At 42.1% G+C, this 27737-nt stretch overlaps 1 protein-coding gene across 1 annotated transcript in view; it reads right to left on the bottom strand.

The window, feature by feature from the left end:
- Positions 1-27737, bottom strand: part of DLG2 (discs large MAGUK scaffold protein 2) — an 803998-nt gene that overhangs the window by 139799 nt on the left and 636462 nt on the right. Inside the window, exon 14 of the mRNA XM_063304740.1 lies at positions 23890-23992. Within this exon, the coding sequence (XP_063160810.1) occupies positions 23890-23992 (103 nt within the window). The remainder of the gene's footprint in view (positions 1-23889; positions 23993-27737) is intronic.

Raw genomic sequence — 27737 nt, forward strand, 5'->3', positions numbered from 1 at the left:
GGGAAAGATGGAAGGAAAGAAAAGAGGAGGACAACCAGCAGCAAGGAGGATGGACTCAATTACAGTGGTGATGGGTGAGCCATTGGTAGCCCTGAAGGGGAAGGCTGGGGACAGATCATTATCGAAAATGTCTATCTATATGGTAGCTAAGAGTTGACACTGATTTGATGGCACATGATCAATCAGTTACCCACAACACCCACTGATAACTTTGCAGTCATTAATTTCCAAGTGAGTCTAAATTAAGGCTGCAATATCTGCCTGCCAAAATCCAGAACACCACTAGCTAGCAGTAAAGGGATAGAACTGCCTGTGAGAGTCTGCTGCCATCAAATGGTTGCCTGTATTATTCATACCTAGACATTGTAGTCATAATCTAAACTGCTCTTTTTGTGGCTGAAATATTTAGCCTAATCTTAGAAGTTAGGGCAGCCTTTCTCAACCTCTGACCCTGGAGGAACCCTTGAAATGTTTTTCAGGCCTCGGGGAACCCCTGCACATTCAGGCTCAAATATAGGCCAGAAGTTACAAAATCATTATATTGGTTTCGTGGGCAGGCCTGCATATATGCATTAACAGTGTTCTTAAACCAAAAATAAAGAATGAAACTTAAATCTTTAATGTGAAGTTGCCCCAACTTGAAATAATTTTTTAAATAAATCGTGATCTCCCAGGGAACCCCTAGTGACCTCTTGCAGAACCCGAGGGTGCCACGGAATCCTGGTTGAAATAACCCTGAGTTAGGGGTTATTTTCTTCCTTCCGTATCTTCTGTTTTCCTAACGATGAAAAATTCTGGTGAATTGTTTGTCACACTGTTTTTTTGTGGCTAATCCTAATAAAGCTATGCCCATATGCTCTGATTACTCATGCCAGTGATGTTTGTAAAGCTGTAGAAAATGAAGAAAGCTGAAGAATAGTATAGTAGTTAAATTTCTAAGGAATGGTTAGCTGTGTATCTTAACCATTACAAGGCTAACCATATGATTATTTTACAGGACCTGGCCCTTACATTGGGAAAAGTGAGACAATTGCCTAAAATGATGGATGCTGAAAGACATCTGGCCCTTTTTTCCTGTTGGAAGACAGAACTGCTTACGTTACAAGGCCTGTTCTGCACCCTAGCCTGTCTGTTCTCAGGGTGAAGGACATTATCTGATCATGAGCACTGAAGGTATATTTAACTGTCAGCCAACAGTGTAAGGAAACTGGCAGGATGCTATCTGGTTCTTTGTCTCTGGTAGCAAAATATCTTGGGCTGGCCCAGATATTTTCCATCCGTTGACAAATCATTTGAGCCTGTACAATATAGCTTATCTCCTTGATCTGAGCTGCAGCATGCAAGGATGCTGTTCAAACTCTGGAGTTGGCACTTGCTAATATATGACTTTTAGTAAACTCTGCTAGGTCTCATTTAAGGAATACATTATTTTTGCTTGTAAACAATTGTTGCAGCTATTCCCCCACCTCACCCCATAGATTTAATCAATAAGTAGTCATTGGGTTTCCTTAGAACTATTTGTATATTTCTAGTCTGACAAGGAAAGAGATATTGGGACTTGTAGAGATCTCAGTGAAACTATTAATTAAATGTTCAACAGCAACAATGAAGTGGCATGTTAAAAACCATTCGTTTTCTCCTTGAACATTTTTTCATCCAAAGGTGTGTTTATTTCCTGAAAGGCTGAGATGCTTCTACAGGACTCTGAATCAAATCTGGAATCCTGGGTCCTCTGGGGATGCAATCTTGGATTCAAATTTTGTAAGGTCAGGGGACCCTCATCTTAGCTGGATGGTAAAGCTGAAGGTCATTTCCATCAAGATTCACTGTGTTCAGGTGACTGAGGGCTTAGCCTGACAGATTTACTCAGAAGAAAAACATTAGTCCATCTGTGAGCCTCAATTTCTTCTAGCCAGTACTAGAAACAATTTTAATATACTACCCTGCCTTGTAATTGTGGCTTTTCTTTATTGTTAAAATGTGGATACATTTTTGTTGTTGTTTATTCGTTCAGTCGCTTCCGACTCTTCGTGACTTCATGGACCAGCCCACGCCAGAGCTTCCTGTCGGTCGTCAACATCCCCAGCTCCCCCAGGGATGAGTCCGTCACCTCTAGAATATCATCCATCCACCTTGCCCTTGGTCGGCCCCTCTTCCTTTTGCCCTCCACTCTCCCTAGCATCAGCATCCTCTCCAGGGTGTCCTGTCTTCTCATTATGTGGCCAAAGTATTTCAGTTTTGCCTTTAATATTCCCTCAAGTGAGCAGTCTGGCTTTATTTCCTGGAGGATGGATGGACTGGTTGGATCTTCTTGCAGTCCAAGGCACTCTCAGAGTTTTCCTCCAACACCACAGTTCAAAAGCATCGATCTTCCTTCTCTCCGCCTTCCTTATGGTCCAGCTCTCGCAGCCATATGTTACTACGGGGAACACCATTGCTTTAACTATGCAGACCTTTGTTGTCAGTGTGATGTCTCTGCTCTTAACTATTTTATCGAGATTTGTCATTGCTCTTCTCCCAAGGATTAAACGTCTTCTGATTTCCTGACTGCAGTCAGCATCTGCAGTCATCTTTGCACCTAGAAATACAAAGACTTTCACTGCCTCTACATTTTCTCCCTCTATTTGCCAGTTATCAATCAAGCTGGTTGCCATAATCTTGGTTTTTTTGAGGTTTAGCTGCAAGTCAGCTTTTGCACTTTCTTCTTTCACTTTCATCATAAGGCTCCTCAGTTCCTCTTCACTTTCAGCCATCAAAGTGGTATCTGCATATCTGTTAATGTTTCTTCCAGCAATTTTAACCCCAGCCTTGGATTCCTCAAGCCCAGCACGTTGCGTGATGTGTTCTGCATACAAGTTGAATAGGTAGGGTGAGAGTATACAGCCCTGCCGTACTCCTTTCCCAATCTTAAACCAGTCCCTTGTTCCGTGGTCTGTTCTTACTGTTGCTACTTGGTCATTATACAGATTCTTCAGGAGGCATACAAGATGACTTGGTATCCCCATACCACTAAGAACTTGCCACAATTTGTTATGGTCCACACAGTCAAAGGCTTTAGAATAGTCAATAAAACAGAAATAGATGTTTTTCTGAAACTCCCTGGCTTTTTCCATTATCCAGCGGATATTGGGAATTTGGTCCCTAGCTCCTCTGCCTTTTCTAAACCCAGCTTGTACATCTGGCAATTCTCGCTCCATGAATTGCTGAAGTCTACCTTGCAGGATCTTGAGCATTACCTTACTGGCATGTGAAATGAGTGCCACTGTTCGATAGTTTGAACATTCTTTAGTGTTTCCCTTTTTTGGTATGGGGATATAAGTTGATTTTTTCCCATCTGATGGCCATTCTTGTGTTTTCCAAATTTGCTGGCATATAGCATGCATTACCTTGACAGCATCATCTCGCAAGATTTTGAACAGTTCAGCTGGGATGCCGTTGTCTCCTGTTGCCTTGTTATTAGCAATGCTTCTTAAGGCCCATTCAACCTCACTCTTCAGGATGTTTGGCTCTAGCTCACTGACCACACCATCAAAGCTATCCCCGATATTGTTATCCTTCCTATACAGGTCCTCCGTATAATCTTGCCACCTTTTCTTGATCTCTTCTTCTTCTGTTAGGTCCTTGCCATCTTTGTTTTTGTTTTTGATCATGCCCATTTTTGCCTGGATACATTTTAGGGAATACATTTTAGATGTCCCATCATCTCTAAACTGACACTGGGACACAGCTTAGGGCCTTGGCAAGAACTGCTGCAAAAATGTAGATGACTGTGAGGTGACCACAAAGTGTTCACATTTTTTGGCTTTTTCTTTCTCTACCATCTGGTGGTCCTTCAATTTTAGTAGCCCAGATATGGAAGAGTCAGACTTGACCTAGTTTGGAACTTGCCACACCTCAGAAACAAGATTGCAGGGATGAAAATGTGCAGAAAAAGACAACTCCAATGATGATTGGGCTCCCCAGGAGGAATGTTACAATATTCAGCTTACATTGCAAGCTGGAAAGGAAGCAGTTCTTTCCAGAGTCAGGAGCATCTATGGTGTGCATGTGTAAAAAAAGTCAGGATGGCAGTTTTGATTGTGTGATTGAACCGCCGCTCCTTTTAAACATGCACGCAATGTCATGTGCATGTAAAAAAAGGGGGGTATCATCACCTATGCAGTTGCAATGCCATCTTAACTTTTCTGACCCCCTCCCACAGGCATTGCTGCAACACAATGCAAGAAATATGGCTCACCAACCTGAGGGACCACCTATCCCCAATGGTTTCTATCCATCCAACCAGATCAGGCAGAATGGGCATGCTCTGGGTCGCCACAGGGACGCAGTGTCACCTGGTGGGTCCTGGGAAGTGTGCTTTCTCTGTCATGGCACCTACCTTATGGAACAGCTTTCCCCTGGAGATTCAGATAGCCCCCACTCTTTAGAAAGGCCATGAAGATCTGGCTTTCTCCCAGACATGGGGGCTGGGATGTAAATGGAGTTGGGAGGTATGTGCAGGATAAGCTAGTAAGGTGTTTTTACAGGGACCTTGATTTGGTTCTTTTAATTGATTGTGTATTATGTTTTATGTTTGTCACCCAGAGTTCTACTGGTATATGGGTGGTTAAATGTGTACACAGCACAGCACAACAAGCTGGCATGAAAAGGAATTGAATGAGCTGCTGAAGGTTATCAGTATCTGAATACCAGTTTTTGCAGTAAGAAAAGCGTCTTACCAGCCACAGTGAAAAACAGGATGTTGGACTTTGGTATTCTAACCTGGCTTTTCTGCAGCCTATATGTTGATCTTTCTTTTCGTTTGTACCTCTCCCACCCACTCACTGTCATAATTACTACCCTGTACTGTAGAAGCACATCGGTGAACCTAAATGAACAGATTCTATTGGCAGGAATAATGAGGTAGAAAGCCAGTGTCAAGATGAGGTTGTTAAGCAAAAAAGAAACCTTGGTTGAAAGGAGACATGCTTGACCTAAATGAAAGAAAAGTGGCTTGAAACAATAAGTAACTCAAGGTGGGTCGAAATACAACCTCATTTTCAAACTCCATTGACTTATATTATGTGATTCTTCTTTCCTTTATGGCTATGGGCCAATATCTGCAAAGATCTCAGGAATCATCTTACATGCAGCAGCTTCTGCACATACAACAGGGAAGGGGTTCAGTCATGATGCCTCACCTGCCATATTGCAGAGTTCAACACACACACACAATACCTGCCCCCTAGATGCCAATGCAAGCATGCAAGAGGAAATTACGTCAAGCTGATCTTGCAGCCATTTCATTTGGCCTCCTGCAGCTGAGGAAGAACTTCTCCTGAGCATGTACTTGGAAGTGTACATGTCATCCCTTTTGTGTCTGAAAAATAATCCAGACTGATATTTAATACAGCAAAAAAAAAAAACTGGAAGCAAAACCAAATTACCATTTATTTTCTTTGACTGGAAGAAAGTGCTGGTAATAATTTATCTTGCATCCTATTCATGTATTATGCAAAAGTTGCAAATACCAGTAGAGCAGAGACAGTAACAATTCATTGATGAATGAGCCTGTATAATACATAGATTTACATATACACCTAAAATGGAAAGGGATCTAGGGACTCTTAGCATACTCATGAGTGCTACCAGGTTGAAAATTTAGTATTTCAGAGACAACAGTGAGCATCTTCTGCTCAGTTTGCATTGAGAGTAATAGGAACTGAGAAGGAACTAGGACTCAACTCACTCAACTGCTAGGATCATTTCAAATATTAAGTCCAAACCCTACTCAGTACAGATATCCAAATTAAAGCATCTTTGACTGATGGATGTCCAACCTTTTCTTGAACCCATCCAGTAAAAAAGACCCCACCAGCTCCTTAAAAAATTGGTTCTATTATCAAACTTCTCTTACTATTAGGACATTTTTTCTACAATGCAATCAGAATCTTTGGGCAATCCAAGACCATGATTTTGTGTCTTGCATTCTGGGACCTTGGAGAAGAGATATTGTCCTTCTTCCACAGGACTTCCTTTCAGATATCCAAAGAATGCTATCAAATCTCCCCTCATTCTTCTCTTTTGTAGGATAAACATGGTCAGGTCTGTCAGTTTTTCAAAACAGGTCAATAAATTAGGCTTATACTCTTCCATTCCAGTATTGCTTTCAACATCCAGATGGTTGGAAAAGAATCCCCAGGCTTCTTCTGATAGCTCTTGATAACATCTGTCCCTCATGCGGCTAAAGCTGTCAGATGAGACAGCATCTCTGCAGCATCCCAGAGAGTTCCATTGTTGTAGGGTCAGTCTAATGGAGCCCTGCTATTTAAATAATCAATAATTGAAGTAATTAATGACATGGAGATACTATCTTCTTTGAATAAGGCATGCCAAAAAGATGCCTTTGGGGGAATGGGATTTTTTTTTCTTTTTCTTTTTTAAACAGGCTGTATCTAAAAATAATCACACAAAACTGTGTTTCGATAAGCAAAAGTGAAGATAAGTGAGACTGACACGGTCATCCTCGGGGAATCAACAGGAAAGTGCAGGATGTCCATAGCATTCAGGTCCAATGTATTTCAACTCAAGTTGGGGCGGAAATGTTAGTCTTCTTTTGCTGACGTACATTTCAACTCATCCATTTGCAACCTGGTGCCCTCCAGGTATGCTGAACTTCAGGATTTTTTTTTTTTGCACTTCTTATTTGAACACAAAAACAAACAAAAATAAACACCAAGTAACAATGAAAATTATGACATGTATTAACTGAGACAATATTAAATATTCTCCAAACCCATATGGAGTCTCTGTTCTGCCCCCAGTTTAAAACCACTCATACCTTCAAGTCCATGCCTGAAAAGCATTATGATGGTTAAGTGAAGACTTTTTAGAGTCAGGCTTGGTTCTTGGGGATTTCATGGCTCTGCCCATGGAGTTTTTGGGTAACAGAATGGAAATGGCTTGCCGTTGCCTTCTTTTGGGATGTTTTCTTGACATCCCAGTTGCCCTTATAGCTTGGATATTCTCCCATCCATGTATTAGCCAAGATTAACTTTGCTTAGCTTTTTGAGCACAGCCAGGATCAGTTAGGTGTTGCCACCTAAGTGAGGAGACCAGGAAAGCCAAGGTTGAAAGGGATGGGTAACTTCAAACCAATCATGATGGTCATTCTTGAAGCCAATTTAGTGGCCTGCTAGAACCACTGAAATGGAGCAGAGCTTATAACACAGCTGAGAAGCTGGCACAGAAAAATAAAATTATCTTAGATAGCTTCAGTGAGCACATCAGAGAAACACAGGTTATTGATCTTACACGCAGCCCACCCAAGCATAAAGAATCACACACTTAGACAGATTAGGCTAAGATAAGTAAAAGAATTCTTACTGACTTTATTGTTGCTTCTGTAACATCCATCTTGGTGGAAAAGATGAAGTTCCTTTGTTCTTCTGTTCTTTCTAAATACTTAGTTTGCCCTAAACTCTCAGCCCTACAGCTGCCAAGAGCTGTGAGGAAGAAAGGGGCAGAATCCTTCATCAAGGCCCAAGCACATGGCCCAGATGAATGGAGAGCAGAGCAGCATGCTTGCTTCTCCCTGGGTGGAAGAAGGAGGAAGAGAGGGAGAGAAAGTGGGAGTGGCAACAAACAGCTTCCTCAGAGTTGCATTGTGGGACAACTCAATTTACATGCTAATTCACATGCTAATGAGGCATGCTGGATTTGCCAGGACTTCCAACAATTCTAGCTTAATACAGTTTGTTGTGCTATTGTGGGGACAAAATTGGAATGGGTGGGGAGCCCTATTATCCCTGGCTCTTAAAGAATAGGCAGCATAGAAATGGGATAAATAAAATTATATATATGCACCATCACCCCTCCTCAAAACTCTTCAGTGAGAAAGGGATTTAACTTGGCCAGGAAAAATGGATTTCTTTTAGAAGCTCCACAATACATCCAGACAGCCTCTTTTAAGATTCTGCTCCTCTTCTCTATTTTTAAATATAGCCGAGAGAGACGCATGTTTACTTTTGCCCCTATTTTTATCCCTTGATGTTTCTGCAGATTTGCTCCAGGTCAGCCTTTTCCAAAATCGCTCTTTTGGTTTATCCTCTTGGAAAAGATGGGGGTGGGGTAGGGGAGTAAAAGAAAATATGCTTCTGGTTTCCCCAATACCCAGTTGTATATCACCTTCCAGGAGTGTCCATAGAGAGGTCAGAAAAGTCAAGAAGGCAACCATGTGATCAAAGCTTGCCCATTCTTATGCCCATCGTAAGAGCAAAGAACTTTGGCGAGGAGTGGAGCTACACTTTTAAAAATATATTTTTGGGGGGGCCTTGGAGGATGCAGTTGGGCGTGGTAGTAACCTGGCGTTATCTCTGGTGAGAGTAGGGCTATAATTTTCAATCCACACTTTGGATTTTGCCAGGGTGTAGGGAGCAAAAAATAGATGTATTGCGTTGTTTGGGGCTTAACAAACCCATTTCAGTAGGGTTCAGTTCTTTTAAATGAAGAAAAATTGCACTAATGTAATTTTGCAGTTTGGGAATACTTATATTGAGTGGCAAATAGGGAGTCCTACATGGATTCCAACAGGGTGTACACCCCAATAATATTCTCATAGCAAAATCTAGCCTATTTAATTTCTGGGGCATCCACAGAAGAGTGTCAAAAACATCAAGATGGCTGCTGTGACCAAGACTTGCCCCTGTTTCCAATGTATGTAAATGGTGTAGGGTTTGAGTGCATGTTGTGGTTGACATCTTGACTGTTTGACACCCCCTACGGATGCCTATTTCATTTGATTAGACTACTGTTCCTTCACCCCATGTCCTCCTGACTGATTATGTACCATCAAGTCATTGTGGAATGTTAGCAACCACCTAGATAGCTTTTCTCCAGGATGATCTGTCCCTGACCTGGCCCTGCAGATCTCCCAACACTGCACCCATCGCCACTCTAACGGAGTCCATCCACCTTGTTGCTGGTCATCCTCTTCTTCTCTTTCCTTCCACCTTTCCCAGCATTACAGCCTTCTCCAGAGACCTGCATAATGTGTCCAAGGTAGGATAATGTAATTTGAGCCTGGTCATTTGTGCCTCGAGTGAGAACTCTGAGTTGGTACGTTTGATGGTCCATTTCTTTGTTTTCTTAGCTGTCCATGATATTCTCAGGAGTTTCCTCCAACAACAAATTTCAGAAGGGTCAATGCTCTTCCTTTCCACCTTCTTCAAAGTCTAACTTTCACTCCCTAGACTGTCACAGGGCATTGCTTGCACTATTTTGATCTTTGTAGGTATATCTGATGACATGTGGACATTTAAAGCAACCCAGTCTGGAAATCCACTTGTGGTATAAGCAGATACAAAGAAGGTACACATACTGTAGCTTCATAGATACTTGTTGTGTGGTAGAAATCAAGGCAGCTACTATAGCTTGGAACTGTGATCTATAGTTTTACAAGAAGTTTACTTATGGAAGCATGAACATTTCAGGAGTGATGTGCTTGCTCTATGGCACCATCTAGGGGCATAGCACAAGCATTACAATGGCCAAGCTTTCAAAGGAGTCTATTCTGAGTTCCATAAACTAATTTAAATTTACTATAGCTAACTTTGCTACGGGATATTTTGGTCACTTGAAATTATAGTATGTTCTTATTAAAGATGTAAATTATTTTATTTGCATGGAAGTAGATCTCTCAGTATTTGCAGTTTTATTTACTGTATTTGGTAAAAGGATTTTTCTCCACCTCTATAGTTAGTCTTCAAATTAGAAAGCAATTAAAGGATGCTTCAGAAAAAGTAAAGCAGTTGTAGATGAACACCAATAACATCAGTCTGGTAAATCCTGCATTGCAATTACTTTTGACAGACACTGGCTTGATTATTGTTTATTATTCTTACATATGTATATAGCAACATTTGTATAAATGGTTCTTTACAAAATAAGAAAATTGCTCAGAAGGAACAATTCGGTGTACAACGCTGGTGGAAAAACTGAAGTCCATATTAGCAATCAGTAAGGAAAAATAGAAAATTAGGTTAGCGAGGCTGAAGTTTTATGGTGCAATAGGCTATATATATATGTCTAGCATATTTCAAAAAAGGATGTTGTAGAGCTGGGATGACATGGAAGAAGACAGTGGAGGAATAGACTGGAGGATCTCAGGCTATGCTGACCCCAGCTTCCCAGAACAAGGCAGAAGCTACTTGGCCCCCCAAAAGTTGAAGAAGCCCAAGAACTATCTTGAAAAAGAGGAGGTAGATTGTGGTGGGTGGGGGGGGTTTCCCTGCCAAGAAGAAGTGAGGCCACAATGTACAGATCTGGAATGACAGATCTTTTGGGGAGCGGTATTTGTCTTCTAGCTGCCCATATCTAGGGTACTGTCATGAGTACTGATGGTGAGCAGGAGGAGGCCCCTATCCAGGGGGGAAAACACATGCGTAGTTTAGAGACTTTGAACTGTCCTTCAAAGAAACTCAGAGCAGACCTGCCTTGCGTTTTGGGGTTTATCTGTCTGGGTTTCCCATGCTCCTTCAGTTTGGTAGGATTTTCTGTCTACTTTAGCAGTTAATAAACACTAGAGACTGTCTCCTCATCTTGGTGTGGTCCTTGCTTAGTCAGGACAGGTATGATGAATAGGAAGCTAAGACTCTTCTAATCCACTAATAACTATCTCTTCCTACTGATTCAAATGGGGATGAATGACAGTGCCCGAAGAGATGTTGAACTAATTTCTAGAGACTCTGAGCTCTGGACAAGAAGATGAAGGACCTGGAGCACAAATTATGTTTTCATTAAACCTTCTAGTTCTAGTTACTCCAGTGTAAGGGTAGAGAATAGGATCCTGCAGGTGAACAACTGACTATGAAGGTGACACTACTGAGGAAGCTTTATGTTATTCAACCATGAACTGTTCCACCTACATGAAGAATTCCTGACAAGAGATGGGGTACATCACATGAAGACTTGGAAGGACCTGTTCAGCAGGCACTTTGCTAATCACATCAAGTGGTTATTAAAATAGAGAAAAAGGGGACAGTTGAAAAAGTCCCAAACCAAATATAATTCCAGAGACTGGGACCAACAACACAGGAGCCAAAGGAGACATACAAGGGCAGTGGAAGTGGGGTGGGGACTTAGATATTGACAGGAAATTACAATAGAAGAACAGCAGGAGGTACCACTCACAACCTCAGATGTTTCTACACCAAAATGCAGAGGATGAGAAACAAATAGGGAGAACTTGAAATCCTAACACAAGAGGACAACCTTGATGAGATGGCACACATGATTGGAACATAGTCCTGGAAGGCTACAATTTATTCAAAGGAACAGACTCAAGAGAAAGTGGAGGCATTGTTTTGCCCATAAAGAAAGCATAGGCCTGCCCAGAAATTTACAAATTTAAAAAACCCGTTGAGCATGTTTGGGTAAGAAAAAAGGGAGAGAGAAACAAAAGTGATAACTGTTGTGGGAGTTATTGTAAACCACCATGGAGACAATGTAGACGAGCCTTTTCCATGTCATCTGATCAAACTTTTGAAGAAGTGCATCATAATGGTAGAGGGAGATTTCAGCTAAACAAAGATTTCAGATAAACAGAGAGCAAAGCCCACTCCCTTTTCGCACTGAAGATGTTGCCTAGTCTGGCAATGAAATGTCTGCAAGAAAACAACAGGCCTCAGAGAGCACCAAGAACTCCACAGATTTCAGCTATCCTGATACCTTCTGAAAAACTAGCTCTGCCAGGATCCAAAAATTCATGTCCTCTGGGGTGGGTTGGAATAAGAACTCAGGTTGAATCAATTTGTATTTTTACTTATATAGGTGTTGCTATCAGTGTATTTGAGAGCCAGTTTGGTGTAGTGATTAAGGCACCAGGCTAGAAACCGGATGACTGTGAGTTCTAGTCCTGCCTTGGGCACAAAGACAGCTGGGTGACCTTGGGCCAGTCACATTCTCTCAGCCCAGGAAGGAGGCAATGACAAACCACTTCTGAAAAACCTTGCCAAGAAAACTGCAGGGACTTGTCCAGGCAGTCTCCGAGAATCAGACACAACTGAAAGGATTTTAAAAATCAGTGTATTTAAGTTCATAGATATCCTTCCCTGTACCTCTCATTTAACATCTTGAAGAAAGGAATTTTCATTGTTGTGCAAATCTGTACCTGTTAGTGACTAACTGGCTACTGAGTTTATGCCTTGAGAGGAGGCAGACCTCAAGAATATATGCTGCCATTCCTCTTTATCTCTTCCTGCTGCAAATGCAGAGTCAGCTTGTTTGAATACCAGTTAGGACCTTAACTCAATTTATATATCAAAGCTACTCTGTTGCTTTTCTAGGAATGTATCTGTAATATTTTCACACCCTAAAAGATACCTTGTGGTTGTGATTATTTTGCTTCCTTATCAATATTAAAGCAATTCTTTCCCCTGTATTTGGGATATTTCTGCTAGTATGTATATGTGCTCAAATTCTCTTTGGTGAACTTACTATATAAGATCTATGTAACCTTGTGGCTCTTACTCCTGGGTGCAAGAGACTGGTTGCAGTCTCTGGCATTTCTGGGTGCAAGAGACTAATAAATCACTGTAACCTGCTAGCTTCAGACTAAGAAAATGGTGGTTTAGATTTTCTCCAGACTTTTTTGTTCTCTTGGTAAGTGATCCTTACCGTGACTCCTCTCTTGCTGATAACAGTCATCTGTCAGAAGGTTGAGGAAAGAAGAGAATGGAAACAGGGGTGAACAATCAGAGATAGAAGGCAGCTGCCAGAAACTCTAAAGATTGTGTCAGAAAGGCTAAAGCTCAGAATGAGCTAAAGATTAAAGAAATGTCCACAGTGACAACAAAAGCTTTTGGTGGTATGACAGAAACAAAAGGGAAAATGAAGAGACTGTAGTTCTGTTGCAAGGAGAAAAGGATGAATTGGTAACAGCTGGTGGTGGGAAGGTAGAAGGCCTTACCATGTATTTTATGTCTATCTTCTCTCCGAAGGGAAACAAAGCTGTAGCTGGCCATTGTAGTGTCATCAGTGAAAAGAAGAAGCTACAGTTCAGATGCATCAAGAAGAGATAGAAAAACAGTTGCCTAACATAAATGAGTACGAATGTCCAGGGGCAGATCAATACATCCTACAGTACTGAAGGAACTAGCAGAGGTGATCATAGTACCATGAACTTTAATCTTTGACAGCTCCTGGAGAACTTGGTGAGGTCTTTGACCACTGGGGAAAAGGCAGTATTGCCCCTATCTTCAAAAAAGAGAAGAAGGATCTTGGATATTACAGACTCTCAGCTTGACACCTATACTGAGCCAGGTCCTCAAGCAGATGATTAAACAGCGTGTGGTTCCTTGGACAAGAGTGCAACAATTAACAAGAACCAGCATGTGTTTGTCACAAACAAGTTCTGCCAAATTAACCTCATCTGCCTTTCTGACAGAAATACAGGCCTAAAAGATTGGGGAAATGCTAGGCATCAGAAAAGCATCTGACATATCTTCATCAGTAACATGGTAAAATATGGGCTAGCTTTTACAACTGCTAGAAGCATTAATAACTGGATGAATGCTAACATTCAGAAAGCATTCATAAACGGTTCCAGATCTTTACACAATAGAAGTGGTGGAGTGCCACAGATATTTGTCCTAGGCCCTGTGGTAATCAACATTTTGATTAATGGCCTGGATGAAGATGTTGAGGGCATGATTATCACATCTGCAGATGATACAAGACTAATGCTCTAGAAACTAGCAGGTATGCTTAACACTTCGAAAGTGAAAGAGAAGATTCAAAAAGATCTAGACAGCTATAAAAATGGGGCAAAGTAAATAGGAAGATATTTAGCAGAGGAAAATGTAAAATTCTGCATCTGGGGAGGGAAAAAAATGGAGGGCACAAACAGAAGATAGAGGAGACCCAACATGGCAGTAATACATGTGAAAGGCACCGAGCTGTTCTAGTAGATAACAAGTTGGACATGAAACACCAGCGCGATGCAGTTGGTAAAAAGGCAAATGCTATTTGGGGATGCATTCATAGGAGCAAAAAGTCCAGATCACAGGAACTAATGGTCTACTCTACTCTGTCTTGGTCAGGTCCCACTTGGAATACTGTATCCACTTCTCGGAACCATCGTCTAAAAAGCATGCTCACAAACTGGAGCAAGAGAGCTCCCAAGATGGTGAGGGAACTAGAAACTATGTTCTGTGAGGATGGTTAAAGGAATGTGGTGTGCTTAGACTGCAGAAGGGAAGAGTGAAAACATGATAGCAGTTTCAGATGTTTAAACATTGCCATATAGAGAAAGAAGGAGCCCTGTTCTCTGTTAACCCCAAGGGCAGGACCAGAACCAATGGGTTGAAACTATAGGGAAGTAGATTCAGATTAAATTTTAGGAGGGATTTCTGGATGGTAAGTAACTTGCCCAAGAATCTGACTTAGAAGGTAATCTTTAGACACCGCAGTTCAGCTTCGAATTTACCGTTCTCTCTTATTCTGGTACATTCCCCCAATCCCCAAAACACACATACTCTCTCTCTCCCCCAATACTCAATGTACAAAATCCAGCAGTCGCTCATTTCTTACAGGTAGTCCTCGCTTAACAACCATTCATTTAGTGATGGTTTGGACTTAGGACGGTGCTGAAAAAACTGACTTGCAACTGGTCCTCACACTTAGGAACATTGTGGCACTCCTGTGGTCCCATGATCATGGTTTGGGTGCTTGGCCAATTGTCTTTTTCATGTGTACTTGCCACACCTCAAACAAGTGCACACCCTCCTCAGTTTTCTCTCTGCCCAATTGCATCACACAATGGTCTTCGTGCTTTATCCTCACTTCAGAGTCTTTGCTTCTTCTCTTCCCATTTCACTGCTTTCTCAGGTCTTTGCAATTCAGCCTTGGTTTCCCAAGTTGCTCCTCTCCTCTCCTGCCCGACCATGTCTTCTTTTTGTTTTCTGGCAGGATGGGTGCATTTCAAACCTTTGTGCTTGTCTCCATCAACCTTCATCTTTACTTCCTAAGCATGTCTCTGTCATCAATTAAAATAATGATGGTAATCAAGCAGCTAGATAACTGCTCTCCTCTTTGAAGTTCTCTCAGCCACCCATTTCTTAAAAGCAAAACAAAATAAGTGCTATCTTTAAGTATGTTCTCTCATCTCACCCGTCCCAAGGAACCATTCTTTGCTTTCCAATCGATACGAAGGTTGATGAACATTCTGTTGCATCTGGTTAACCAATCAACAAGAGCTGTTTTGGTGCACAACTGTGGCACAATTTGCAGAAGGAGACAGCTAAATGACAACGTCCATTTGCTGCAAAGAGCTGCAATGTCACCCCAAATACAAAACTGATCTCTTGCTAGAGTAGCACGAAAGGGTCCTCAGGACCTAAGACGAAGTCATAATTGCAAATATCATGGCCTTGGGTGAAAGAGGTGCGTCATATCAGAACTGTAGTATGAAATGATCCCTTTTGATGGCTGGAGTCCCTTAAACCTTTACCTTTACTTCCTATTCCTAATCCCCAGAAGCAGCTAACCTCTTGTGACAGCCCTTCAGGATGCCTTGGCCTTGCAAATGCTCTTGTGTTTATAGCACAGCCACACCTGCTGTCTCTCAAAACCATAAGGCTACAGCCAGGATAGGGAGAAAGCCATGATGACACCAGGGTGGTTCAGCTCTTCACAATGGCAATGAACGACTATGTTTCCTCTGCAGATATTGTTAAACAGGGTGCTCATTTGCAAGCCATAACACTTGATGGATGGGGTGTTTTCTTCCTGCAGAGATGCTGCATTGCAGCATACAGGCAGAACACAGACGGAGTCCGGCTCTGGGCTCTCTCTTCCCATGCATGAGTAGGTTGTGGCCACCCCCCACCCTGCATTTCTCATTCCTATTCAACAGCAAGGCAAGCTTTGCATGTTTCCCTGTCCATTTGCCCCTAGCCTGGGGGAATATTCTGATTTCTAGTTGGAAGACAGCTTTTCTTGGGGACAGACAATATCCAGTTGGCTTCTGCTGTGTTGCTCACGCAGCAAAATTTTGTTCAGAATGCGTGGCCTGTGTCTGCTCCAGAAGGCACCCTTCTTGCTCTCATAGATCTTCTGCAATCTCCTGGGGATTTGTGGCTAGCAGCCAAATATTCACAGCAATGCTTGGAAATGTGGTTCTTTTTCTTTCCCATGCTTCTGTGATGGGAGGAAAGCACTTAAGAACATTGGATTAGACCAAAGCTTGTGTGAAGAATGACTTTTATTGTATTATACCATATTTAGAACCATTTAGGATTGAAGCTATATATAAATTCTATAAATAAAGCATTTTATACACCTTAATTGTTTCTCCCTCAGGCATTATTTTTTTACCAAGCTATAGAATCCCAAACATTCTAGCCTTTTCTAGACCATTTTGGTTGCTTTATTTCGCACTTTACCCAACTCTGTTATATACTTTTTTCAAATGTACACAGCTGTACACAGAACTGTATACAGTATTCCAAATGAAGATGTATCATACTGTAGACATGTGTGAGCACTGTAGACAACCTCAGAGCACTCTGTCCAGAAGAGTGCAGTGCCAGGAACAGCTAAGATACTGCGCAGAAGCCTCAAACTCCCAGGCCTCTGGTAGAGGACCCGAGGTTGACGAAGACACATACCACCCATAGGGTTGAGAAGGGAATACACACACACACTATATCTGTCTGTCCGTCCGTCTGTCTATCTATCTATCTATATACACACACACGTACTGCCTTTGCCATTTGGTTGGCCATTCACCCAGCTTGAAGAGATCCATCAGGAGTTCTTCATGGGTTCTTTTGGTTTTCGTCACTTTGAATGATTTGGTATCAGCTGCAAACCTGACCAGCTCATTGCTCACTCCTAAACTTGCCCATATCTTTAATCTCTTCCATTCTGAGTGGAGATAATGGCTTTCCACCACATCACCTGCCTCCAAGTCTGTGGCTTGCAAACTCTGAATGTGGAGGATTGGTGGGGTTTGTTTGCTCTCTGTTGAGGAAGTCTTATATCTGCAACAGGTTGCAGTGTGTTAAGGCTCAGTGTGAAGCTTCTCCTGGAAAACACCCATGCTGACTTCCAGTTTCTTTGAATCCCAGAATAGTTTTCAAGGATATGATGCTACTGCGTTGAAGCTAAGCCAATCTAAGAACTGCTTAATTCCTGGAGATTATATTGTCAAGAAGTCACAATGGAAGAGAGGCTGGATATAAACATGGCAACAGAACTGAATGTTTTGTGCTTGCATCATTTAGCATCAAACTCTCTTTTCTTGTGCATCAGTTAATAACAGCACTAAGTAATTAGCAACAGAGAATATTAAGTACTAAGCAAGTACCAAAGAGTATCATGAAGAATCATCATTCCCTAGCAGGACCTGGGAAAGGACCTGGGAAAAGAGATAGGACTCTAGAACTACAGCAGGTAGGGGTGGCCAATATTTTCTGGACCACTTGGGCCTGGGGTCCAATGGCTGCATTTCAAAAAGTAGATGGGGGAAGGGTAGAAATGAACATTAATTTAAGTTCCATTAAAAATTCCTCTCCATGTGTTTCATAATGTCTGTCATATTAAGAGATACAATTTGGTGGTAACTTCTGGAGGGACTCAAGAGTCCAGGGCCAGTGTGGTGCAGTGGTCAATGTGTTGGACTGGCACCAGGGAGACCCAGGTTCCAGACCCCTCCTCCCAAACATAGAAGCTTTCTGTATGAATTTGGGCCAGTCATTCTCACTAAGCCCAGCCTACTTCACACAATTGTGTGTTGTGGAGAAAAATAAAGCACCATCCCTGTTGCCTCAAGCAACTGGACAAATTCTGCACCTCTGATAATGGGCTTAATGTAATGGTCCATGAGATAACCTTGGGAGACTGGAGGAAGAGCTGCAGTTTAGACAAGGGTATGATAAACAAAATTTGAGTCCCAAGGAGGAGGGTGGTGAAAGCGTCCCAGAAGGGACCCTCCCTAGTTTTCAGGACAGTAAAAGTGAGGGATGGGAAGGGTACTTTCAGATTTGCAAGATTCTGCTAATGTAACCTTGCAATAAAGACAGAGCTAGTGCTCCTGGTTGGGCTTCTTGTCCGGATGACCTCACACGGCTAACACTTAAGCAGCACCCAAAATGGCTGGACTTAGTTTTCGTTTCTCAGATGACTACCTCTTATCACTGTTACTTCCTAATTCTGTCTCTTGGTCTTTTATTAGAGATCATCCCTGCTGGTCTCTAGTAAACTTAGTTTCTTTCTCTAATTGTCTGCTGCGGGCTATTTTTTGGTTTGATTCTTCCAGAACCTTGTTGTCTCAACCTTGCTAGAATTAGACACTCTTTTCAAAATTCTTGTATGTTGCCTTGGGAACACATGCAGCTTAATTGCACTCCCAGTTTGGGGGACAAACAGTACATCAAAACTATACCTATCTAGCTCATGTTACATTTATTTATTTTTTCCTTAGGCATTATAACTTATTTGTGAACAACTGGCATACCCTCAACCAATTATCTTGAGCATAGCATTGTAAACAGCAAGAAGCCAATTTAAGGCTCCCTGTGAATTTCTGACAAGCTAAAATAAAACACTGAGTGGCACAACAATATGGAGACAACATAAAATATTAACTGTACTTTATATAAAATAAACCTTTCTCTTTCTTCATTTAAAGGGATTGAAGGAATGCAGCACGCTACAGAGGTTAATGTGTTCTGAAGTCTAAGAGGCAACTCATTTCATGTCCCATATTGCAGTGGATGTGAGCTACACAAAGAATCAACTGCCCTAATTTTAGTGAGAAAATCCCCACAATCCATTATTTCTTTCCTTTTTTGTAATAGTATTGCCAGAAATATGAAGTAATAGTGTTCCAACATCTTGGGTTGTGACAGTGAATCCCATATAAGATACTAAAAATTCAGTTGAAAATTTTATGCAGTAATTCCATCTTCACTGTGCTAGTGATGTTTGCATTTCTACAGTCTTTGCCAGGATAATTTTCAAAAACTTTGTTATCTTCCCATTGCATGCATTGGTGGTTGATCTAAATTCTGTTCTTCCACTGGCATATTCCTTTGGGACCTTCCAGGGACAGGATTTCCTCTTTGCTACCCAGAGGAAGGAGGGAGCTGGTGGACAATTCCACCTTCTCAGTTCAAAGTCCTACTTCTCATCTTGAACTTCGATTTTCTGAAACCATAATTGTTCAAGTTCTTTGTAGAATAGATTTTCTTCCTTCCTTCCAGCTACCTGGTGATACTCTCAGTCCATGGAGAAAATAAGGATTCTCCTCACCTAATCATTTTATTCCCCACATACCTCTTCTAAAGCAATTATTTCCACCACTTGAAAAATTCCCAGGAGACTTTTGATATTTTAATGTTGACCACTAAAGAAGAAAGGGCTAGTCCCCTCACTCTTCCTATGACCTTTAATAAGACTTCATTTCCTGGATTTTTTTTTTCAGGAAGGGGTGAGATTGGTAGGGGAAACAGAAGTGGGTATGACCCCCAGTTTGAATGAGGCCCATGATTCAAGGTTGCCTTATTCATAAGATTTGAATGCCCACCCATCTTAAACAACTCAGATTTATCTGAGCAAGGGGATGTCATCGACCATTAGCTCCAGCATTTCCAACCAAGTGTTTTGCATCAAGTTGCAATGCAGACCTGATGAAATGCATTACATGGATGCTCGCTGAAATGGAAAGATAAGGATTTATACTGATGGATCTAGGACATGTTTATCCTCAAGTTATGACCCATAAAACTTTAAATAATTCTCTGAACAAGTTTTTTGAGAAGTAGCCAGAAGCCCATTTAAGTTCTTTTTTTTTTCTTCTGGTAGAGAGTTGAATAATTTGGTCTTACAACACTGGTCCTCAGCAACGAGACATGACAGCTTCACATAAAGATTGTAGTTCTGGATTTAGTGTCACCAACGGAGTACTTTGAAGTGAATAAAAGTCAGCTCCTTTTCTTTTATACAAGAAGCACATATGACAACAGATGATAATTTTTATAACCAGGGGCATAGGGGGATCAAAAAAGTCAAGATGGAAGCTGTGATAATTTTTGGAACCAGGGATGTCAGGGGAGTGTCAAAATAGTCAAGAAGGCAGCTGTGACTATAAGTTTGCAGCCACCAACTGTGACATTTTTGACACCATTCCCCTATTAACTGATGTAAGCCTTCTCTCCCAAATGGAGCACACAGTAAGGCCAATGCATGGGTGCAAATTTAATCAATACATAGACACTGAATCCAAAGCAAGCAAATGAACAAGAACCAGCTGGTCCAGAACGCAGCAGTACAATCAGTTGTGGGTGCACCTCAGTATGCCTACATAACACAAGTCTGCTAGCAAGCTGCAAAGTGATCTTCTGAGTATAGTTCAACATGCTGGTTACCACCTATAAAGTCCTTCATGGCACAGGGCCTACCTGACCATCTGAGGGAAACCCCCCCCCCCAATCTCTCTCGCATAATTTCTGTCTGCCCCATAAGATCCAGCACTTCACATCCCATCCATTAAGCAGTGTTAGGTCCCTGTGTCAGGGAAGTGTGCCTTCTCCATGGTGGCACCTTCACTCTGGAACTGCCATGTCTCTGGAAGTTCACACTGCCCTGACCTTGCAAGCTCTTAGAGGTTATTTAAAAACTTGGCTTTTCCTCCTCTGGGTTAGGTGATGATCATGGTTTGTTTTGCCTGTGATATGTGATTTCCCTGTTATGTTATGTCCTTTTCTGTTTATTTCGTTTGCTTTTTTAAAAGATTTGGACTGGTTTGAATAATACACCACCCAGAGTTGGTTTTGAGTGAGGGTGGTCTTATAAATTGAAATTGTTAACTAATTAACTAACTAAAAAATAAATACCTACATATAACTCATGATCTAGTGAAAGATTCACTGAAACCCAACCAGCTTCTGAAAAAAACTGTCCCTACCATGATCCGTACCTTTAAGATGATGTGACACATCAGCAGGTTCGCCTGTTTTGTGCCCTAAATCATTTTCCTTGCTTGTTTGAACTTGCTGATTTATGTGTATTATGCAGGTCAAACTTATTCAAAGATCTGAATCCTTTTATGATTTATTCCTTAAGACAATAATGAAGTGATGCACACTGACATTTTCTACTGAAACTTTACTGGATGGATTGACCCCTTCTTGTGTTTTATATTCTGTACACAAAAGAAAGACTATCTCAGTACAGCTACGGGGAAGAGATATAGACATACTCTCGTGCTGCTATCAGTACACGACGACAGGTGATAACTAATGATAACAGCGGGTAACAATAACCTGAGAAAGATGAGTACTATAGGAGAAGTAAACAAGAGACCAAGTACTGGGGAGGCAATTCCAACATGCAGTCTCTTCCTCCTACTTCTGCATAATCCAATATGGGTTAACATTAACCCATATTTCAGCTAAGAATGTCAAGAGGATCTTCTCTCTATTCAACAGGGGGATTCTATTTTATGAATGAGAAAATCTGCACTGAGTTCTAAGAGGAGGCCATGCGCTCCAGACGCTTCTGAGCATCAACGTTTTGTTTTGCATCAGCCTTCCCAAGGACCTGTGCAGACAGCAGGAAATATAGTGATGGCCTCTGGGTTGACATCTGGGTTGATGAAGCCTTGAAGTTGTTTTTTTTAAATACTGCTTGCCATAGGGAGGGAGGAAATACCCATCAACATGGACTACAGAAGATCAGACTTCTGCCAAACTAGCAAACAAATGGTTGATCTGTAGCCGTGGTTTTGTTTTGTTTTATGTTCTCCAAAATAAGGATAGAGATCAGAGCAGCATCTTCTACACTCACCCTATCCTCAAAGAACCGGAAAACCCACTTTCAAAATTTGACTTATTTTGCCATTCAATTTCAGCAACGCAGCTTGGAGCTATTTAGCGGGTTTGGATAGGGGAGGGTTTCTAAGGTGGAAATGAGATCAGCCATCTCCTAGGTGTTACCCAATTCCATTCTCATCCTCAAAATCCCCTCACCAAGAGCACTGATTGGCCCCTCCATCCTTTGATATCTCCAGGCTTTGAGGGACATCAAGTGCAGTCCTCCAGATGATTGAAAGATTGAGTTGGGGCTTGACAAGACTGTCCGGTGCTTCAGAAACAATTAGGGAGAAAAGTGTGGTTGCTTTCAAGCAGTACAGTCAGAAGCAACTTTGTGCTCCAGTTCATTTTCAAAGTGTTAGATAGCCTTAACTTTGGTCCTCCTAAAAGATGCTCTGACTGTTTACGTGTGAGCAAGTCACGCTTGGTGTTATACCTCCTGTTTTTGTGGTTGTCACTGTACATTTTATCAAAATTGAACACTTGGCAGAATGTCTACAAAAGGTACCCCAGCAGCTCCCATTGCACTATTCTCTGCATTCATGGAGTAATTCATGAGTACATTCCTTCAAACATCTAGGGCAGTGTTTCTCAACCTTGGCGACTTTAAGATGTGTGGACTTCAACTCCCAGAATTCTCCAGCCAGCAAAGCTGGCTGGGGAATTCTGGGAGTTGAAGTCCACACATCTTAAAGTCGCCAAGGTTGAAAAACACTGATCTAGGGAAACACAAAGCCTGATATGAAAGCATTACACGGCATGGCTGCACCCAAATTTCCTACTTTGGGCTCTGGGCCATGAAGGTAGTAGAATGCACATCACAGGTTACATCTCACTGCAGGGCTGGACAGCACATCATTCGCTCAGACGGAGAAAGGCAAGCAAGCAAGTTGCAAGGAAAGCCAATGTTTAAAGGTACTTTAGCTGCCACAATTCACGCATGGCTTTCTGAATGATAACCTTATAGCTATATTCCCTGATGGTTTATGTGCCACCCCTTCTCCTGCCCAGCATCTCTGGCTCTTTCTTGCTATTATGCTTCATCGTTAGTTTTGTGAGAGCCTGGCCAGCCACCCTGCCTCCCACCTATCCTTTTCCCTCTGTTTTGCAGAGACAAATGAGAAACACGTGCAAATGAAGAAAATAGAGGCAGGCAGATAACATACATAGTAAAGGTAAAGGTTTCCCTTAACATTAAGTCCAGTCGTGTCCGACTCTAGGGGGCGGTGCTCATCTCCGTTTCAAAGCCAAAGAGCCGGCGTTTGTCCATAGACACTTTGTGGTCATGTGGCCGGCATGACTAAACAGAATGCTGTTACCTGCCCGCCAAAGCGGTACCTATTAATAGGCAGGCAAATAAAAATTCCTGGAAAAACAACTTGTTGGGGTGGCAGGTAGAATATCACATTGCTACTGGTAGACGCATCCTGACAGCTTCATGGTCCACACTGAAAAACCTGGGAATCTATCTTTGCACATGGTTCAGAGCTTCACCCCCAACCTCAGACATTTAATTGAAATCATGGCGGACCAGGTTTCCAGAATTTTTCATTAGAATCAACTCCAGCTATGATCACCCATGCAATCAAACCAAAAGAGCTACTCTCCCCCTGTAGCTGATTTTGTTTGCCTTTATAACAGTCCATAGCTACACCTAGTAGGCTCTACTGCACTGCGACATAATGACCTCCCAGATTTGATTCCTGATTGCTGGAAGGGGTAGTAAGAAACAGAATAACAACCAAACAGAAAAGGAAAGGAAAAGAAGAAATCATTCCAAAAATAACTCTGGCCAACATTTGGCTCAGCCGTTCATTTACTGAAACCTTATGGAAGCTTATAATTGAGAGACAAGTAGTAATTCCCCACCTTGCATTAATACTTAATTCCTTCCTGGAAAACTTTTCAAAGTCAGAATACAATATGAAGCAGGGAAGAAGAGGTAAAGTTGAAAAAAAAAAACAGGTTCAGCATTTGAAAGATGCCCTTTCTATCCCTCACACTAATTCTGTTTCAGCAAGTGGGCCTAGCCTACCTTCAGGCTGGTATTGTGCTATAATGGTCACCACCTGGCCTGCTCCTTTGAGTGCCGCAGCAGCTTGTTCATGTGTAGCACCACGAAGATCGATCCCGTTTACCTGCAGGGAAGAGAGGAAAGCCAATGCCACGTAACTTAAGGTCCATCATCCAGATATGGAGCTTTCTGTAGAAGCATTTTTTTTGTTTCTCCTCCCACTTCTCCAGACATAACTCTCTAAATCAGTTATACTTAAGGACTGATGGATTTTCACAGAAGTTTGGAATTGGACCTTGGTGTCCTGAGTACGGATGCTGAGCAGGAGGAGGCCCCTATCCAGGGGGGAAAATGCATGCGTAGTTTAGAGATTTTGAGCTGTCATTCAAAGAAACCCAGAACAGACCCGCCTTGAGTTTTGGGGTTTATCTGTCTGGGTTTTCCCACACTTCTTCAGTTTGGTAGGATTTTCTGTCTACAATAACAGTTAATAAAACACTAGAGACTTTCTCCTCATCTCGGTGTGGTCTTTGCTTAGTCAGGACACTTGGAGATGATAGCTTATATGGTAAAAACACAAGCTCTGCCCTGCTCGATCGGACTCTTGGACTACCTAGTCCAGCAGTTTGTTCTTATAGTGGCCAACCAACTGCCCAACAAAGCAACTTGTCTCCCAGCAGATAGCCTTCAGAGGCAGTCACATTGGGTGGTGATTTACAGGTGGTCCTCGACTTTCGACTGTCCGTTTAATGATGGTCTGAAGTTACAATGGCCTCGTAATGGGTGCTTTATGGCCTGGAAAGCACTTCCGAGCATCGCAAAATGTTGCACCATCCTCCTGTAGTCACATGATCACATTTTGGGTGCTTGGCAACCAGCTTGCATTTATGACCAGTTGCAGTGTCCTGCAGTCATGTGATCACGTTTTGTGACTTTTTTGCCATTTTCTGGCAAAAGATGCCCATTGGGGAAGCTGGATTCACTTAACGGCACTGTAAAAATAGTTGTAAAATTGGGTCCAGTCACATGGTGACTCGACTTATGACCACAACAACTTACGATGGAAATTCCCAATTGTGGTCATAAGTCGAGGACTATCTGTATTTACTTTGTTGATTTGCTAACTGCATGGCTAACATTCAAACACAATTTGTAAGTTAACTGTTATAACATAAATACAATAATAACCTAAAATAATGAAATGGCAAAAACACACCAACAGGAACAGATAACTCTTCAAAATCAAGACCAACACTTAAATTGTGCCAGATTGGCAACTAGCAGCTGGTGAGAATCTTTCAGGACGGGCATCATACAATCTCTGTACCTTGTACTATTTAGCAGCCTGCCTAGCTGCTGCATTTTGCATCACTGCAGTTTCCAAGAACTTTTCAAGGAATGCCCTGAGTGAAGCACACTGCAGTCCAAGACTGGGTAAACTGAAATCCAGAGGTGCATGTAGCCTTTAGCATTATTTCTTGGTTTAAAAAACTTTGGGTGAAAGTTACCTACCCCTTCTCTGCAACCATAATGCTTAGAAGATAGAATATAAGAGTGGTCCAAAAAAGAGGGATAAAAGGGAGGTCAAAGAGAGAAAGGGATTGCTTCCATCAGCTTGTTTACAGCCACGCCCACTGCTTGCTTCAGCCTCACCCACTTGTTCCTCAACAGATTGCTTCTAGGGCAACATGTCTCAGCCTTGGCCCCTTGAAGATGTGTGGTGTGGACTTCAACTCCCAGAATTCCAGAATTCTGGAAGTCCACACATTTTCAAGGGGCCAAGGTTGAGAAACACGGTCCTAGGGAAATGGAGGCCTCAACAAAATTAAAAACTTGTCCACCTCTGATTTAATCCAGTCCCAGATCAGTGACTTCAGATGAAAGCTGGAACTGACAACTAGCATCCCTGAAGGAGACAGACTCTACCATGATTTCTTGTGGGAATCTATTCCAGGGTCAAATACTTAAACCACTTAACTGAAATCAGCTGCTGCAGCCAGACATATCTTTCTGATGTCATGTCTTTCTGATCTTTGAAGAGCAATATAATGCCTCCCTTCACCTTCTCTCCACCAGGACCTGCTTTTCTATATCCTTCATCAGCCCGGTCACTCTCCCCTGGACATGCTCCAGTCTGGGCCTGTGCTTTTCAAAATGTGACAGCACTCTCTAGTGGTAAATCTATGTCTTTCCAATTTTGAGTGTTAAATCCCAAATGCTACCTTTTTTCCCTTAGTCCACAGTGTACATTTCACGCGTGGGAGCCTGTATCTCAGGGTTTCTCAACCAGGGTTCCACGAGAGGTCATTAGGGGTTCCCTGGGAGATCATGATGTATTAAAAAAAACATTTCAAATTCGGGAAACTTCACATTAAAGAGGTAAGTTTCATTCTTTATTTTTAGTTTAAGAACACTGTTAATGCATATATACAGGCCTACACATGAAACAAATATAATAATTTTGTAACCTCTGGCCTATATTGGAGGCTGAATGTGCAGGGTCCTCTGAGGCCTGAAAAATATTTCAACCGTTCCTTCCAGGTTAAAATGTTGAGAAAGGCTGCTCTATCTGGAAGCTAAAGTGATTCAACTTTGGTGTAACCCTGCAATAAAGACACAGTAGTAAAGGTAAAGGTTTCCCTCGACATTAAGTCCAGTCGTGTCCGACTCTAGGGGGTGGTGCTCATCTCCGTTTCAAAGCCGAAGAGCCGGCGTTTGTCTGTAGACACTTCCTCTGTGGTCATGTGGCCGGCATGACTGAACGGAACACCGTTACCTGCCCACCGAAGCGGTACCTATTAATCCACTCACATTGGCATGTTTTTGAACTGCTAGGTTGGCAGGAGCTGGGACTAGCAATGGGAGCTCACCCCGTCACGCAGATTCGAACCGCCGACCTTCTGATCGGCAAGCCCAGCAGCTCAGCGGTTTAACCCGCAGCGCCGCCGCGTCCCTGTTTAAAGACACAGACTTTCTTCTCCCCTTTCCTCCACTAAGGTAGCACGAGTGGTAGAGAAAGAAATGTTGCTTATAGGGAAACAGAGAAGGTAGTGTGAACATCTAGTTCAGAAATCTCAGCAGAATTTGGATGATTTTTTTTTCTGCCAAGAGTGCAAGCAATTCCTGATTATATTATATAATAGAGGTAGATGTTGTATTTAGCATGTTTGCTTTCTTGTAGCAATGGCATGTCCGAAGGTGCACATGCACTCTACTCTATTCCCACCCACACATCTTTTTTTTCTTTGAGATCTTTGCCTTGCACTACTACTCGAGTCCAGGGTTTCTCAACCTTGGCAACCTTAAGATGTGTGGACTTCAACTCCCAGCATGGCTGGCTGGGGAATTCTGAGAGTTGAAGTCCACCCATCTCAAAGTTGCCAAGGTTGAGAAACCCTGGACTAGTCTAAGCACATCTGTTGATTACTTGACTCTTCACCCCATTTAGGTGCAAAATGGTAGCAGTAAAGAAAGAACCGTAGCCCATACCTGAAAACACACAGGGCGATTTCACAAAGTACGTAGATGCAGATTTAATATTGACAGTAAAATATTCTTGAAAAAGGTCTTCCAGAAGACTTCTTTCAAAACCTAGTCTCTGTTAAGGTTTCCCTACTAACAGATTAAGCTACTATTATACCTAATCATTTGGCCGGGTGAAAGGTTGCAAGTGATTGTCTCCTCTCACGTGCTTCATGCAAATAGCCTGGGGGAGGGGAGAATCCTGCCCGGACTTGTCTTCTCACTTCTTCTTTTTCTCTCTGCTGGAAATGTAGCTCAGCAAGGCTTGCTCCAAAAAGGGAGCTAGGTCCTTTAAATGTTTTGCTTTTGTTTTTGTTTTCTGTAAATAAATTATTTTTATAGAAATG

The sequence above is a fragment of the Candoia aspera genome, chromosome 5 (genome assembly GCF_035149785.1).
Source record: "Candoia aspera isolate rCanAsp1 chromosome 5, rCanAsp1.hap2, whole genome shotgun sequence".
Classification (NCBI taxonomy): domain Eukaryota; kingdom Metazoa; phylum Chordata; class Lepidosauria; order Squamata; family Boidae; genus Candoia; species Candoia aspera.